Genomic DNA, 13,963 nt, shown 5'->3' with positions numbered 1-13,963 from the left:
CCCGCCCTCACCCGCCTGACCCCACACCGCCCCGCCCCTCCTACCCAGGCCCTCCCGCGCCGCAGCCCGTGCCGCCCGCACCCGCGCCGCCGCCGCCGCCGTGCCGCTTGTGCGTGTCGCTGCGCGTCTTCCCCGGCCCCACGGTGTCGCTGCCGCTGTCAATTACGACTGACGACATGTGCAACGCCGGCATCGACTTTGCGGCCATGGTGAACGACAACGTGCTGTCACAGGCCGTGACGGAGCCGGGCGGCGGCGACTTTGAGGCCTTCGTGCCGCCCGACGGCGAGGACGAGACCGCCTGCAGCGCGGTGTGGAACGTGGACACCAACACGAACCCCTTCACCACCATGTGCGGCGACTTCACGCCCGGCGGCGACGCGATTCGCATGCTGAACGAGATGAGCGTCGACGACTGGTCGCAGTTCTTTTACTTCCTGCGTGGCGACGACCCATGCGCACGCAAGCTGGCAGGCATGACCTCCGTTGTCTACTTTGAGCCATTGCCGGCGTCCTGCTTCGCGCACGAGCCCATTGTGTCGCCGGCGTGCGCGCTGGATGCGCCGCCGTCGAGCCCAGAGCCGCTCAGCGCAGAGCCGCCCAGCCCGGAGCCACCCAGCCCAGAGCCGCCTAGCCCAGAGCCGCCGTTGCCAGCCCCGCCCAGCCCCCATCCCCCCAGCCCAGCCCCACCCAGCCTCGAGCCGCCCAGCCCAGCGCCACCCCACCCGTCTCCTAGCCTGCCGCCACCCTCTCTGCCCCCTCCCAGCCCGCCTCCGCCACACCCTCCGCCGCCACCGTACCCTGAACCACCCAGCCCCCCGCCACCCAGCCCGGAGCCGCCATCACCACACCCTCCCAACCCGCCGCCATCCCCGGCTCCTCCGTCTCCTGCGCCGCCCAGCCCCTCGCCACCTCCGCCCAGCCCGCCGCCGCCGAGCCCCGAGCCGCCGTCGCCGCCGCAGCTGCCGCCGCCTCCTCCCCTCCTGCCGGAGCAGTTTATTGTCACCGTCAACACAGGCGGCGGCACCGCGGCCTCGTGTGCACGCATACAGAAGTTTGTTAACGACACCAGCATTGCTGCCATCGGCTCGCTGCCGGACCTTTTCAGGTAAGCCGTGAAGCGCGCGTGTATGTAATGGGGATCCGTACACAGCCCTAGTCACACGAACCGTGTAAGGCGGACCCACCAGCTCTGCGCATGACGCGGGAGGGGGGAGGGTTGTAAATACCAGCCCAAACTAAACCAAACGGGGTGCGTGAACACCCCGCAGCCATGCTGCACGCACGACAACTGCTAACCACACCACGACATGACCGCCCCTTGTCCACCTTCCCCCACAGGTGCCGCAACGTGACCAGCTCGCGCTCCTCGCCCACGCCCGCCTACTCCGCCACCAGCATCTTCGCCACGCAAGGAAAGGCCATGTCCGTCATGAATGCGGTGCAGGCCAACATGAGCGCCTTCGTGCTGGCGGTGGCAGTGGGATGCGGCGGCAACGTACTCACCGCCAGCACCGACACCATCTCCTTCTTCCTGTGCGGCGGCGGCGCCACGGGCGGCAGCAACGTGCCGGAGCTGTGCTGCCCGCCGCCGCCGCCCCTGCCGCCCAGTCCCCAGCCACCGCAGCCGCCGAGCCCAGAGCCGCCGCAGCCGCCACAGCCGCCCAGCCCAGAGCCGCCCAGCCCGGAGCCGCCCTCCCCTGCGCCCCCATCACCTGCCCCGCCCCACCCGGCTCCGCCCCACCCTCCGCCCTCGCCTGCGCCGCCCTTGCCCGCGCCGCCGGGCCCGCCGCGCCCGCCGCCGCCCTCGCCTCCTCGGCCGCCGTCACCACAGCCGCCGCCCTCCCCGCCGCCGCCCGCGCCCACCGCGTCCATCGAGGTCCGCATGTCCGGACTCAACCTGGCCGACATCCCCGACCTCGACGCCTTCAAAACCCAGAGCGCCGCCGAGGTCAAAAACGCCACGAGTGCCGCCACCGCCACCACCATCTACGTACTGCCCGGCAGCATCGTGGCAGGCTTCCAGCTCACGTTCCTGGCAACGCCGGCGGCGCCGCCGCCGCGGCCACCGCCGCCTCCCGGCGCGACAGGTGCCGCGCCGCCGGAGCCGCCTGCGCCGCCGCCTGCGGACCCCTTGGCGGCGCTGATGGAGCTGGCGGCTGAGCCTGACCGCCTGTTCAGCCCGGCGTTCAGGTGAGACATGAGGGCATGGGGCAGCGGCGTAGCTCGTCATTGGATGGATGTAAATGATGAACTGTGGATGAGCTGCCGGTTGCATAGCCGGTCTCGTAGCTAGCTGCTGTCGCATCGCCCCATGCATCAATGCCCATGCACGGGTCGTTCCACCTGCACCACCACATCCCTCGCGTGTGTCAACAACACCCTGCAGGGCGATCTATAACGTCAGCACTGTGACTGCTTTCGTGGTGGCCATGCCGCCGCTGGCGCCGCAGCAGCAGGCGCGGTTGCCGCCACCCGGCGACGCTCAGGGCGAGACCCTCATCAGCCCGCCGCCGCCGGCGGTCATTCCGCCGCCCGTCGCAAGTGAGCGGTTGGCGGGTTGAAGGCTAGCGGGATTGTAGCCATGTGCTGTGCCGGCTGCGCTGGACACAGGCAACCTGTCTCGGGGGCTAAATTGCAATGCCGCGCCATCCAAGCACTGTCCTTTGTTGTCCTATCCCCCCTCCAAGCTCTTGCTGACCAACCTTGCCGCCGGCCGCTCTATCGCTCGCAGGCGCCTCCAGTGCCAACGTGGCGCCCATTGTGGTCGCCGCCGTGGTGCCAGCGGTGGCGTTGATCGGCCTGGCGGGCGGACTTTACTACTGGAACAAGAGGTGGGCGGGCGGGTGGGCAGACGGCCGGGCGGCAGACAACTATGGAGGGGCTGGAGAGCGGTGCGCCTCGTGTGCACGGAGACGCGGAGTATGCGCCTTGTGGGACTCGCTGCGAATAGCAGCAGGTGTAGCAGTCGCACGTAGGTGCTCTTTGGCCCATCACTCACACGTGTCGGCAACCCTATAGCTGGTAGCATCAGCCGCATCAGCTCTTGCACGTCGTCGACCTCGCCCATGCGTATCAGTCGCATTCACACGGCCTTGCAAGCGTGATCTCAACCTCACACCCTGCCACCCTGCCAACCACCCCTACTCCGCAGACGTCACCTGGACCGCGCCATGGCCGAGCTGATGGCGGTGGAGGTGGAGGGCGAGGTGCACGTGGACAGCGGCGGACCGGACGGCAGCGGCGGCAGCGCAGACAGCATGGGCCTGCGCGGCATACGGCCCATTGCCACACAGGAGGTGCTGCCAGCTGAGCGACGCTGAGGGCGCGGCTGGCGATAAGGTGCAAGCGCGCCATAGCTCGGAGTTTTTGTTTGCAGGTGCAGCTGGGAGCGCGACAGCTTGATGCTGTGGGCAGTTGGGCGCCTGGCGGCGGGCGTTGCTCAAGGTGGATTGAGGCTCAGAGGTTGGGCTCGTCGTCGGTGTTGCAGAGCAAAGGAAATGATGAGGAAGCAGCCATGCTGCTCGTGCACAGCACACTGGCAGTAGTTCAGAGCTCACCTGACTACCTGAGGGCCTACCGCGTGGCCCTGGTGGCTGGTGGTAGTGGAAGCTTAGGTGTTCAGAGTGAGTACGGGTATTAGGTATGTCATCAAGGAAGGATGTTGACAATGGGCTGCACTATGCAGTAGAATACCTGGGGTATTATCACGCGCGGTTACGGTAACTTGAGGACTCGTGGGTAGCGTAAATCTCAGGTAATGGGAACGCAATGTGTGCTAGCACTGCTGAGGTAGGCATCGCTGCAGGTCAAGTACCATGGGTGTCACACAGTTAGGCGTCAGGTCTTCACTGAGCATATGCATGTGCATTCCGGCGGCAGCGCTGGCTGCGGTGCTTGTTGCAGGTGCTGCACACGTGGGCAGCGCGTGTTCGCCGGGGCTGTACTCGTGGGGTGCTACCATATTCGTGTCGTCGGCTGGCAGTGAAGCTGTGCTGCGCGCAAGAGAAGATCGTTAAGGCAAGGCTGCCGAAGTAGGAAGCCTTTGGGAGAAAGGAAGCTGGGTGAGAAGCCGTAGCAGTCATGCGAGGTGTGGCGTATGCATTCAGGCTGGCTCCTGCCGGTAATGCGCAAGCCGTTCTGTAGCTAAATTCTTAGTGCTAGGCAATACTGCAATAGTCATGTCGAAGGCAGACCGAGCGTAAAATTACGCGGGTATTATACTAAGCCGTCTGAGGTGAGGCTGCGCGGGGCCGTGACCTCTGACCTGACACGAATAGCCGTACTTGCTGGTGCGTCGAGATGATGCCTCCCTCCTGTTTAAGGCCAAGGTGCCGTTTGTGTATCTGGGAGCTCCAGGAAATTCAAGTAGCACCAGGCAGCTCCCTTAACAGGCAGAGAGCTGGACGCCCCAAGCTCTTGGCATTGTCTGTCATCTGCTGGGGTCTGGGAATCAGCTACACCCTATGGGACTCCACCAACCCCCGAACACTGTCCCATCGCACACCCCAAGCTCCTGGCATCACACGTGTACACCAATCCGCTTGGGCGGTGCCCCTCTTACCCATGTGTGTTCAACTACATCCCCAATACCTGCCAGCATTGTAAGAGCACTAAGAAGCGTTTGACGGCAGCTGTTTTCAGAGCTGACATCAACTGCTCCATGCCCGCTCCTCATGACCTGATGCTTACATTTGGTATGAATACAAACGGTATCTACTCCTATTTAAATTAAGGCAGGGTTTGAAAGGCCGCGGACGGGTAGACCGCGATGGCGCAACATCGCGGACCTGTCAAGCGAGCAGCAGCGCTTGTAATTTATGTAGTAGCATCCTTAGCCCACAACATCCGCCCGACAAGGGCATGCGAGCCCGTTCAGTGTACGCAGCAAGTGCCGGGGCAATGCCAACTGTTCTCCACTGTCTGTGTGGACCAGGGCTCTATGCTGGTCACACATGATGACCGCTTTCAAATAGAAAACGTGAAGCGGCATGACACGCCCGGGTTTCCATCGGTCGCCTGGCACCTGCCTGTGCGGGGGTCGACCTTCCCCGACGCGCTCGCCGGCTACATGCCTGACTTCCTCGTGAAGATGCGGCCAGCGAGCAAGGTGGAGCCCACACCACCCCTGCGCCACCCCACCTGGTCAAACTGCACGCTGCCTATGATTCTGTTGTCGGATTACCCCTACAACATGAAGAGTTTCATGGTGCGGGTGGTTTCCGACGTGGACAGCCTGCTCCGAGTCAAGGGCCTGGTGCCAGGTGCGACCCGGGCAGCGGCGGATCCGGGCTAGGAAACTGCGGGAAGCTGCGGGCACCTGCCATGGCGCGTCAGAGGGAGGGATGGGTGCCGGGATAGCAACGTGCGTTCCAAGGTGCCGCTCAACCCGCCCACCCACCCCGCCTCACCCCGCCTCTCCCCCTTGCCACAGACCGCAAGGCCACGCTAGTGCTGGCCACTCCCTCGGGCCTGGATCTGGAGCCCTGGCACGCGGGACTGCTGGCGCCGTACAGCCGCCGCCCCGTCATCAGCCTGGCGGAGCTGGGGAGGAGGTGCGGTGGCGAGGGCGAGGGCGGGGAAATGGGCGAGGAAGTGTGGTTCAGACACGCTTGGTTGGGTCCCAAACCACCGACCTGGCCGCCCATCTGCCCACCTGCGCACTTGCCTTGCACGCGCCTACCGCAGGTTTGCCGAGGGCCAGCCCGCTGCGTGGTCGGGCGAGGGCATCCGCGTCCACTGCTTCGCCCAGGTGTGGAACGATGAGGTCGGGGCGTGCAGTGGCGCGCGCTGAAGCTGACGTGTTCTGTTTGCGCTGCGGGCGCTCCGCGTACGGCCCTTCTAAAAGCTCCACCACCAAAAATGCTGTTTCCCAGGTGATAGTGTGCAAACTGAATCAGCACGAGGGCCGGCCGCCCACCGAGGCCGCCGCCGCCATCTACACCGATATGGAGCCGGCGGTGCCGCGCGACCCGTTGGGGCTGGGCGCGGCGGCGGTGGCGGCGGCGGGGTCAGGCAGCCCGGACGAGGTGGGGCCGGGAGGGGGGGAGGGGCAGCTGCGGAAATGGTGGGCGCAAAACGACATGTCCAGGCACACGCTTGTGGTTGTATTCTGGCGTGTGTGTGTGTGTGTGTGTGTGTGTGTGTGTGTGTGTGTGTGTGTGTGTGTGTGTGTGTGTGCACACACATTAGCACATGCACAAGCACCCGTGTCCTGTGCTCCACAGGTACTGAAGGTGATCATCGAGGAGCGCACCGGCATGGGCTGGCGCACCCTGCGCAACGTGGCGGAGATCATCAGGGCCTGCGAGCAGCTCAACGCTGCGGGTGAGCCGGCAGAGCGTGTGCGTGTATGTGTGTGTGTGTGTGCTCGTGCGTGTGTGTGTGTGTGTGTCAGCGTTTTCTTTGAGGAGAACAGTACGAGTGCAGCAGTCTGTGTACTCAGCGGAGGAATCTAATGGGCTGACTTGCTAGGCACACTGCGCAACCCCACCATGCACGCCTGGCCCAATAACAATCCCACCATGTCACTGCTAAGCCGCCCCCACCACTGACAAGAATGACCACCCCTTACTACCACATCCGCCTGCAGGCTTCACGGCAGGGCCGTTTAAGAAGATCGTGTGCAAGGCCATGCCGCGCACCTACACCGGCCCGGCCGCCGCGGCGCCAGCCGCCGGCGCCGTGCCCTCCGCCGACCCCGGCCTGGCGGCCCTGCGCCACGCGGTGGGGGCCGTGCGGGCGGCGCACCTGCTGGTGGCGGTGACGGGCAGCAGCGGCGCCAACGCGTTCTTCATGGAGCCAAACAAGGCCAGCGGCTTCATAGAGGTGTGGGCGTGGGCGTTTATGTTTATGTGTGTGTGCATGAGTGTGTTGGAATGGCAAGAGAAGGGGTGGTATGTGGTTATGGAGTGTAAGGCGTGTATGTGGGGCGCGGGGCTGGGGCAGGGAGCGGGGAGTTGATGGCACACGGCTGGCCGGCTGCTACAGGGTTGGGTTGGGTCACGCCACCTGGCACGTCACCGTTTCCCCTTCCCTTCATCTGGCCATTTCCTTCCCGCACGCCGCACCCGCAGGTCCGGCCGTGTGGCTGGGGCACGACGCATGCAGCCAAGGCCAACGACGACGTGGATGCCATGGAGAACCAGCTCAAGCGGGGAGGTGCGTGCGTGCGTGCGTGCGTGCGTGCGGGGCGCGGGGTGTGTGTGTGGGGGGGGGGGTAGCCGTTCACGGAGAACGGAGTGAGTAATTACGAGTATGAAGCGCCAAAGTCTAGTAGGAGGGGGAGGTACGAGGAGCCGCTCAGCGGGGTGTTAGCCGTTCCTGTGGAGTACGGAGTAATTAGAATCACAAGTATGAATGGGGGCGTGCGGCGGGGCGGGAGACGTGTGGGGTCTTGGAGATGGGCGTGAGGTGCGTGGTTGTTTGCTAGGGTATCCGAGTCATGCTGAGTGCTGTGTCCACCAACGGCGGAGCAGGCCAGCACAGCAAAGCCCTGACGCTACCGGCCTGTGCCACGCATGCCATACCTGGAATGCACACACGCACACAGACGACGCGGTCCGCTTCTTCGCCTACAACGTGGAGGACCCCGCGCAGGTGCGGAAAGAGGTGGCGGGCGGGTGGGCGGGATTGCGGGCGGGGGCGTGTTTGCGCCATGGATGGCGGGCGGGCGGCTGTGCGGATGGGGCGCCGCGGCTGCCTGGGGGCTATCCTCGTTGAATCATTCCGACCCACATCCCAGTTGCAACACATGGGGGTCCTGCTGCACCCTCCCTCCCTCCCTCCCTCACCTGCTCCATCCTCCCTGCCCCCGCCGCCCCACGCTTGCTGGCATCCCTCCCTCCTCGCTCTATTGCATTGGGTTTGGTTTAGTTTGGGCTGGTATCTACAACCCCCCCCCCCCGTGGTGTCCCGCGCAGTGCTCGCCGCCCGACTACGGGCAGACTCTGTCCCGCGCCACGCAGTCGGGCCCGCTGCCGCAGCACGGCCACCCGCTGCAGCCGCGCAACCCGCCGCGCTACAGCCCCGAGCAGCTGCTGGCGCGAGACCAGCACGTCACCCTGAGGTGCGTGTGGGGTTGTTGGGTCATGCAATTGAGAAAGCCACAAGTGCGGCGTGGTGGCAAGAGGGGAATGGCGGGCAGCTAGCGGCTGGGCGAGTGGCTGCGTATGGGCTTAGGATCCTCTTGCCACACGCCACATTCTTCGGCGCGGGTCCCTCTCACCCTGGCAGGCCTCTTGCTCCATCCGTGCACTCACCACATCTGGCACGCGCCCCGCTACATTGCTACTTTGTTGCCCCTCCCCCCAAACACACATACACATACACTCACACACTCACACATCGCATACATTGTCTTTGCGTTTGCTTTTCTTGTGCTCTTTAAAACACATCACACACACACATACACACAAACACACACACAAACACACATACACACACACACACACACACCTGTACAGGACCGCGCCGCTCCTGGAGATGATCAAGCACGCCGCCGCCCTGCTGCCCGACAAGTCCGCCTATCAGCAGGCGCGCAATGCGGGCCGCACACACGGCTACGCGGTGAAGGAGGGGCTGCTGCTGGCGCCCGGGGGGCAGACGGACGTGGCCGCCCTGGTGGCGGGCGCCGGCGCCGACAAGCTAATCCGCGTGTGAAGAGTGCGAGGCGGCTGGTGATGATGGTGATGCTGTTGAAAGAGAGGAGGAAGCGTGGGAGGCGGAGCAGCAGGAGGGAGCGAAGCGCAGGAGGGATTAGGCCCCGCGCCATTACTGATGGTGGTTGCACGGTTTTTGAAGTTTTCATGTTTGCATGAGCAGGAGCCAGCAGCGGCTTGAGGGACTGGCAGCAAGCGACTAGCAGGCGGAGAGCGGCAGGATGCGGGAGGTTATGATGAAGGATGAGCGCACTCGTGCAGGGGCCGACATGGCGACCCAACCACCGGAGGCAACGACGAAGTGGAAATCCAGTAGGCCTGCGCAAAACCGCCCTCCCCCATCATTGTTCCAATGAATCTGTAAAGTCATTCCCTGCATGAAGGGACTCTCTTTCGCAGTACGCGCAAGCAATCAGCTTGCTCTTTCTGGGTTCTGTATATCACTGTCGATGGCAATGCTATGGTGTCTCTGGTGATAGCTGCTCATACATAGTTTGTGTTACAGCTAGAGCATTATCACAATCCATCATCGTTCACAGATTCAGTATGACAAAACTCTTCGCGCAAGATTTGTCAGGGTCAAAACTTCACTAGTCGTTAATTTCTCGTATGTTGCAGCGGTTATTACTAGTCACTCTACTTAGGTGAAACAAACGGGCGACGCCGCGCTCCGTTCACGGAGGGTGCAGGGCGCTTTCCGCGCTGCAGCCCGAGTTGACAACCAATTATAGCATGGATTGCCGACGCATATCATATGGAGAAGACAGTGTCAGCTGTCCCTGAGCCGCGTGAGTTGGAAGGGAGTCATCCATAGACCTGGAAAGATTCCTCTCCTTCACAACCGGCGAGCTTGGCAACGGGCTCGGCTCCAGAACGGAGCTGGGCAGACGCCGGTCTGGCGCCACGCCGTGGAGGCGATGCCACGTGGACCGCAGCCCAGCGCGACTTTCTGGAGCAGGGGTGAGCGCATCAGCAGGTTCCCTCTCGCCGCAAGCTATGTCCCCATTGCCACACACACTCTCTGCCCGCGGGGCGCCGCTGGGAACGGCCTCTGTCGGCAGCGCTGGCGGCACACCGCCCGCTGCCAGAAGCAGCGCCGCCGCGCCGTCAACGCCGCCGCCTGCGCTGGCGCTAGCAGAGGTCACGGCGGCACTGGCAGCAGGACAGCAGTCGCCGCTGCGCGGCGCCGCGCACAGCAGCAGTTTGTGGGACTCTCCATTCGCAGCAGCAGCAGCTGCTGCTGCTGCTGCTGCTGCTGCTGCTGCTGCAGCTGCTACTGCTGCAGCTGCAGCTGCTGCTGCCGAGGCATCAGGAGCTAATGGCGCCGGCAGCAGCGGCGGTATGGGAGCAGCTCAGGCAAACAGCCGCCAGCACCACCGCCGGTACAGCAGCCTCGCCGCTTACTACAGCAGCAGCACAGCTGCCGCCGTGGCGCCAGCCGGCGCTGCTAGTGTGGGTGCGGGCGGCAGGAATGCGGGCGCGTTGCCGATGGCGGGGGCACAGAGAGACAGCGGGTACGGAGGTGGCAGCCCTGCCGCGGTGCGCGCCACGGCAGCGGACATCCGGGCACTGCGGCTCTCAACGGAACGCGCCGCCTCCTGTGGGGGGGCAGCGACCTTGCCCCGCCGTACCGGCAGCATAACCTCTCCCAGTGCTTCCGCCTTTGCTGCCGGCGGCGGCGGCGGCGGGGCGTTGCCGCCGTCTACTCGGTCCGGCTACGGGCACCCGCCGCCGCCTACCACCGCTGCTTCGATGGGCGCCGCGCCGAACTTGGACGGCGTGGAATCCGCAGCGCCGCTGTCGAACGAGGCGGTGGCGGCAGTGGCGGTGGCAAGGGTTGACTCTATGGGAACAGTACTACACCGGCGGTCTAAGCCGCCGCCGCAGCGGCTGCCATCGGCGCGGTCACTGGGCGGTCGCTCGACACCTCCGCCGCCCACACAGCAAAGCAGCCGCGTGTTTGCCTACCAGCAGTCACCGCAGCGGGCACCGGCGGCGGGTGATGACAGCGACGACGCGCAAGCGGCAGCTCTGTGCAGGCGTGTCGACTCGGAGGGCGGTGCCGGCACGCTCCGGGCCGTCAGGGGCACCAGCCGGCTGCGTCTGATGCACCACCAGGCCAACGGTGGCGCAAGCAGTGACGTCGGCGGCGGCGCGCTACCGAAAGCACAGGTGGCAGCAGCGGCTGGTTTTAGTACCGGTAGTGCAGCTTGTGACGATGGCGATGAGGTAAACTCGCCGGCGGCCGCCGGTGCCGCAGTTTTTACCGGCGTGCCGCCTAGCGTTCCAGCAGTAGGGCTGCTTGGCGACGGGTCGCTGTTGGTGGTCCGCAGCACCGCCGGCATCTTGCCTGGTGTTTCTGGCGCGCCGCCCGCGGCATTTGGTGGCGCTCGCTGGTCGGTCCTGCCTGTGACGCCCGAGGCTGGTGAGAACGGCACGACCAGCATGCTCGTGCCGCTGGAGGCAGCAGCCAACACGGCGGCGCCGGAGGCGCCAGAGGCGGCGCCAGCGAAGAGGGGAGAGATTTGGGAGGGCCAGCAGCGGCAGTTCCGCCGCCAGTGGAAATCGAGCTGCCTGCCCGAAGTCGCAGCAGCAGCAGCAGCAGGAGCGACCACGGCGTCTTGGACGGCAGCGGCGGCGGCGGCAGACACCTCGTCTTTGGCCAGGCGCAGCACTGTGGCCAGCAGCATCCCATACCAGCAACACCAACACCAGCACCAGCACCAACACCAGCAGCTGCAGAGCGAGGCGCATTCCAGTAATCAGCCACCGCACGCGCTGCCACAACACCCAGCCGCTGCCTCAGCCGCCGCCTGCTGGCGCAAGAGCCCGGTATTCCGGCCCCTGAGTGTTTCGCGGCCGCATCACCTCACCTTCCATGTGGCGGGCCTGGGCGGTTGCCTCACCTTCCTCGCGGCCTTCGCGCCCGCGGCCCTGGAGCCCGTGATGAAGGTGGGCGGGGGCAGCGGCGGTGGCGGCGGGGTTCTGTGCACCGTGCCTGCATTCCGTACCGTGTCGTGGCGTGCCCTTTCGGGCCGTGCCACAATTTGTCATACACCGTGTCGTATGTGTCGTCACCGTGTTGTGCCGTGTCGTCATCACCAGTAACGGTAACGGTCATTTTTGCGCCTGCTGCCGCTGACCAAGTTACAAATCCCTCGTGGCCTATGCAGGATTCTCTGGGGCTCGAGCGCTCTGACCTGCATGCGGCGTCTCTGGCCACACTGGCGGCGGCGCTGGCGATGCAGTTCGTGATGGCGGCGGTGGTACGGCGCTTGGGGCCTCGGTACTGCCAGGTGCGTGCGTGCGTGCGTCCGTGCGTGCGTACGCACGTGTGTGCGTGTCATAAGCCAGCTGCTGACTCCCTTGACAGCTCTCTAGCCAACACTTGAACACACAAGCGCGCGCCGTACGCCTCACCGCGTGCGTGCAGGTGGCGGTGCTTCTGGGTCTGGCCCCCGTGCTGGCCTGCATGGCGCTGCTGACGGCGGGCCGGCGGGCGGAGCTGTTCGTGTTGCTGCGGCTGCTGCTGGGGGCCGGCCTGTCGCTGGGTGTGGTCACCAGGTGGGCGTTTCGCATATCGTGCACAGCCGTGCAGTCAGCCGCGCGTCCCTTGACCAGCTGCCTTACCTCCTCGACAGCTCCACAGCTTGCTTTGTACAACGTTGTTTGCTGGCCCAATCACAATGACATGCGTGCGCAGGTGGTGGATGGGCAACATGTTCGAAGCGGCCGCCTGCAGCGCCGCCGCCGCAGCCGCCGCCGGGCTCAGCTACACGGGCGCGGGGCTGGCGCCGCTGCTGCTGCCGCCGCTGTACCTCGGCCTGGAGGACTCCTACCGCGCCACCGCTGACGTGGCTCAGGACCCGGAGGCGGCGGCGGCGGCCGACGCCTGGCGATGCAGCTTCTTCGTGCTGTCGGGGTTGTGCCTGGCGGCGGCGGTGCTGACGTTGCTGCTTGGCCAGGACTGCCCCCACGGTGAGCGGAGTGCATAGGCGGGTCGGGTTCGTGTGCACGGGTGAGGCGGGCAGGATGGCAAATAGTGGCAGGGTGGGGTGGGGTGCGGCGGCAAGCAAGCAGCTGTGCGCGCCGCGGCAATCGCACGCACGGGCAAGGGCAAAGCAAAGAAAGGTGGCATAGGGAGAAAGCAGCTCATACAAGCTCATCTAAGACCTTGCGGTGTGTGGTTCGCCGCCCACCTGATGGCGGCGTCGGCGGCACAGGTGACATCCTGGATCCCAAGCCTCTGCCGGCACGTGGCGTGCTCCTGCTCGAGGGCGGCGCCCTGGGTGGCGGCGGCGGCGGGATCAAGATGGGCGTCGGGGTGGAGGAGTGGAGTCCGGAGCTGGCGGCGGAGGCGGCGTGGCAGCAGCAACGCCGCGTGGCGGCCCTGTTTGACAAGCGCAAAGCTGAGGGCCGGCTGAAGCAGCTGCAGGCGCTGCGGGAGCGGCATGACACACGGAAGAGCCGGCGGCGCAGCGGGCGTGATGGCGGCGGCAGCGGGAATGCAGGGCTGCTGCAGCGGCTCACTGGGGGGTCGCTGGCGCTTAGCGGGCTTGACGGCGGCAGGCCAGCGGGGGCGGCGGTGGGAGCAGACAGCAGCGGCAGTCGGCGCAAGCCCAGCTCGCCTGTAGCAATGACGCCGGCGGTGGGCTTCGGTCGGAGGAGCAGGCAGCGGCCGGAGGAGGCGTCCGAGGACGGGGAAGTGTTTGACATCCTGAACACGGTGAACACAATTCTGAGCATCAGTGACCATCAGCGGCCGTCAATGTTCGGCGCTCCCGCCAGCAGTGTGCAATTGAATCTGATGGGGGAGACCCCTCGACCCATCACTGCTACAGCTGCCACTACGGCTACTGCCACGGCTGCTGCTGCGCTCATGGCAGCGGCGGCCAACGAAGCGAGTCTTGGAAGACGCCTCCTTCCGGCGAAGTTGGCAGTAGCCGGCAGTAGCTGGTCTCACAGCCCTGCGGTTGGTACGGTTCACACAGCCGGCGGCGGCAGGAGCCTCAGCAACTGGCGGCCGGCGCAGGCTGCAGCTGCAGCGGCGCCGGCGTTGCGTTGTGGTCAAGGCAGCTGCAGTGGCCGTATCAGCACTCGCCTCTCCATGCGGCCGGCGTCTCCACGCCACCAAGAACTTAAGCGGCGAGCGTCAGCTGACCGATTGCCCCCCGTGTTGCATGGGGCATGGGGCATCGCTGCGACACTTAAACAGCCTTTGATTTGGACCACTGTTTGATTTGCACCACTGTTTATAGGTACTGCCACAAGGAGGAGGAGGAGAAGGAGGAGAAGGAGGAGTG

General features: G+C 65.3%; 3 protein-coding genes across 3 annotated transcripts in view; all 3 read left to right on the top strand.

Moving 5' to 3' along the window:
* Nucleotides 1-4,371, top strand: part of CHLRE_03g150251v5 (uncharacterized protein) — a 9,366-nt gene extending 4,995 nt beyond the window's left edge. Inside the window, exons 4-8 of the mRNA XM_043060500.1 lie at nt 49-1,108; nt 1,342-2,193; nt 2,390-2,544; nt 2,735-2,834; nt 3,155-4,371. Of these exons, the coding sequence (XP_042925629.1) occupies nt 49-1,108; nt 1,342-2,193; nt 2,390-2,544; nt 2,735-2,834; nt 3,155-3,323 (2,336 nt within the window). The 3' untranslated portion in view covers nt 3,324-4,371. The remainder of the gene's footprint in view (nt 1-48; nt 1,109-1,341; nt 2,194-2,389; nt 2,545-2,734; nt 2,835-3,154) is intronic.
* Nucleotides 4,372-4,615: 244 nt separating this feature from the next.
* Nucleotides 4,616-9,036, top strand: CHLRE_03g150200v5 (uncharacterized protein). Its single transcript, XM_043060499.1, has 10 exons — nt 4,616-5,264; nt 5,435-5,555; nt 5,689-5,752; nt 5,877-6,029; nt 6,228-6,327; nt 6,593-6,828; nt 7,077-7,161; nt 7,553-7,599; nt 7,923-8,068; nt 8,466-9,036. Exons 1-10 carry the CDS (start codon nt 4,943-4,945, stop codon nt 8,659-8,661), a joined length of 1,470 nt encoding a protein of 489 aa, XP_042925628.1. The 5' UTR covers nt 4,616-4,942; the 3' UTR covers nt 8,662-9,036.
* A 149-nt stretch (nt 9,037-9,185) lies between these two features.
* Nucleotides 9,186-13,921, top strand: CHLRE_03g150151v5 (uncharacterized protein). Its single transcript, XM_043060498.1, has 6 exons — nt 9,186-11,612; nt 11,834-11,956; nt 12,094-12,224; nt 12,364-12,638; nt 12,884-13,560; nt 13,665-13,921. The coding sequence occupies exons 1-6, from the start codon at nt 9,657-9,659 to the stop codon at nt 13,800-13,802; spliced, it is 3,300 nt and encodes a 1,099-aa protein (XP_042925627.1). The 5' UTR covers nt 9,186-9,656; the 3' UTR covers nt 13,803-13,921.
* Nucleotides 13,922-13,963: the final 42 nt, after the last annotated feature.

The sequence above is a fragment of the Chlamydomonas reinhardtii genome, chromosome 3 (assembly GCF_000002595.2).
Source record: "Chlamydomonas reinhardtii strain CC-503 cw92 mt+ chromosome 3, whole genome shotgun sequence".
Lineage (NCBI taxonomy): Eukaryota > Viridiplantae > Chlorophyta > Chlorophyceae > Chlamydomonadales > Chlamydomonadaceae > Chlamydomonas > Chlamydomonas reinhardtii.
Note: the sequence above shows the minus strand (reverse complement) of the source record. Positions and strands in the feature narration are given on the sequence as shown.

Bases quoted from the DNA above. Each gene is read 5' to 3' on its own strand.
- CHLRE_03g150151v5 (XM_043060498.1), top strand. From the start codon at position 9,657: ATGTCCCCATTGCCACACACACTCTCTGCCCGCGGGGCGCCGCTGGGA. The intron at 12,639-12,883 runs GTGAGCGGAGTG...TCGGCGGCACAG, and splicing joins TGGCCAGGACTGCCCCCACG to GTGACATCCTGGATCCCAAG. The intron at 13,561-13,664 runs GCGAGTCTTGGA...CGGCGGCGGCAG, and splicing joins TGGCAGCGGCGGCCAACGAA to GAGCCTCAGCAACTGGCGGC.
- CHLRE_03g150200v5 (XM_043060499.1), top strand. From the start codon at position 4,943: ATGCTGGTCACACATGATGACCGCTTTCAAATAGAAAACGTGAAGCGG. The intron at 6,030-6,227 runs GTGGGGCCGGGA...TGTGCTCCACAG, and splicing joins GGTCAGGCAGCCCGGACGAG to GTACTGAAGGTGATCATCGA. The intron at 7,600-7,922 runs GTGCGGAAAGAG...TGTCCCGCGCAG, and splicing joins ACGTGGAGGACCCCGCGCAG to TGCTCGCCGCCCGACTACGG.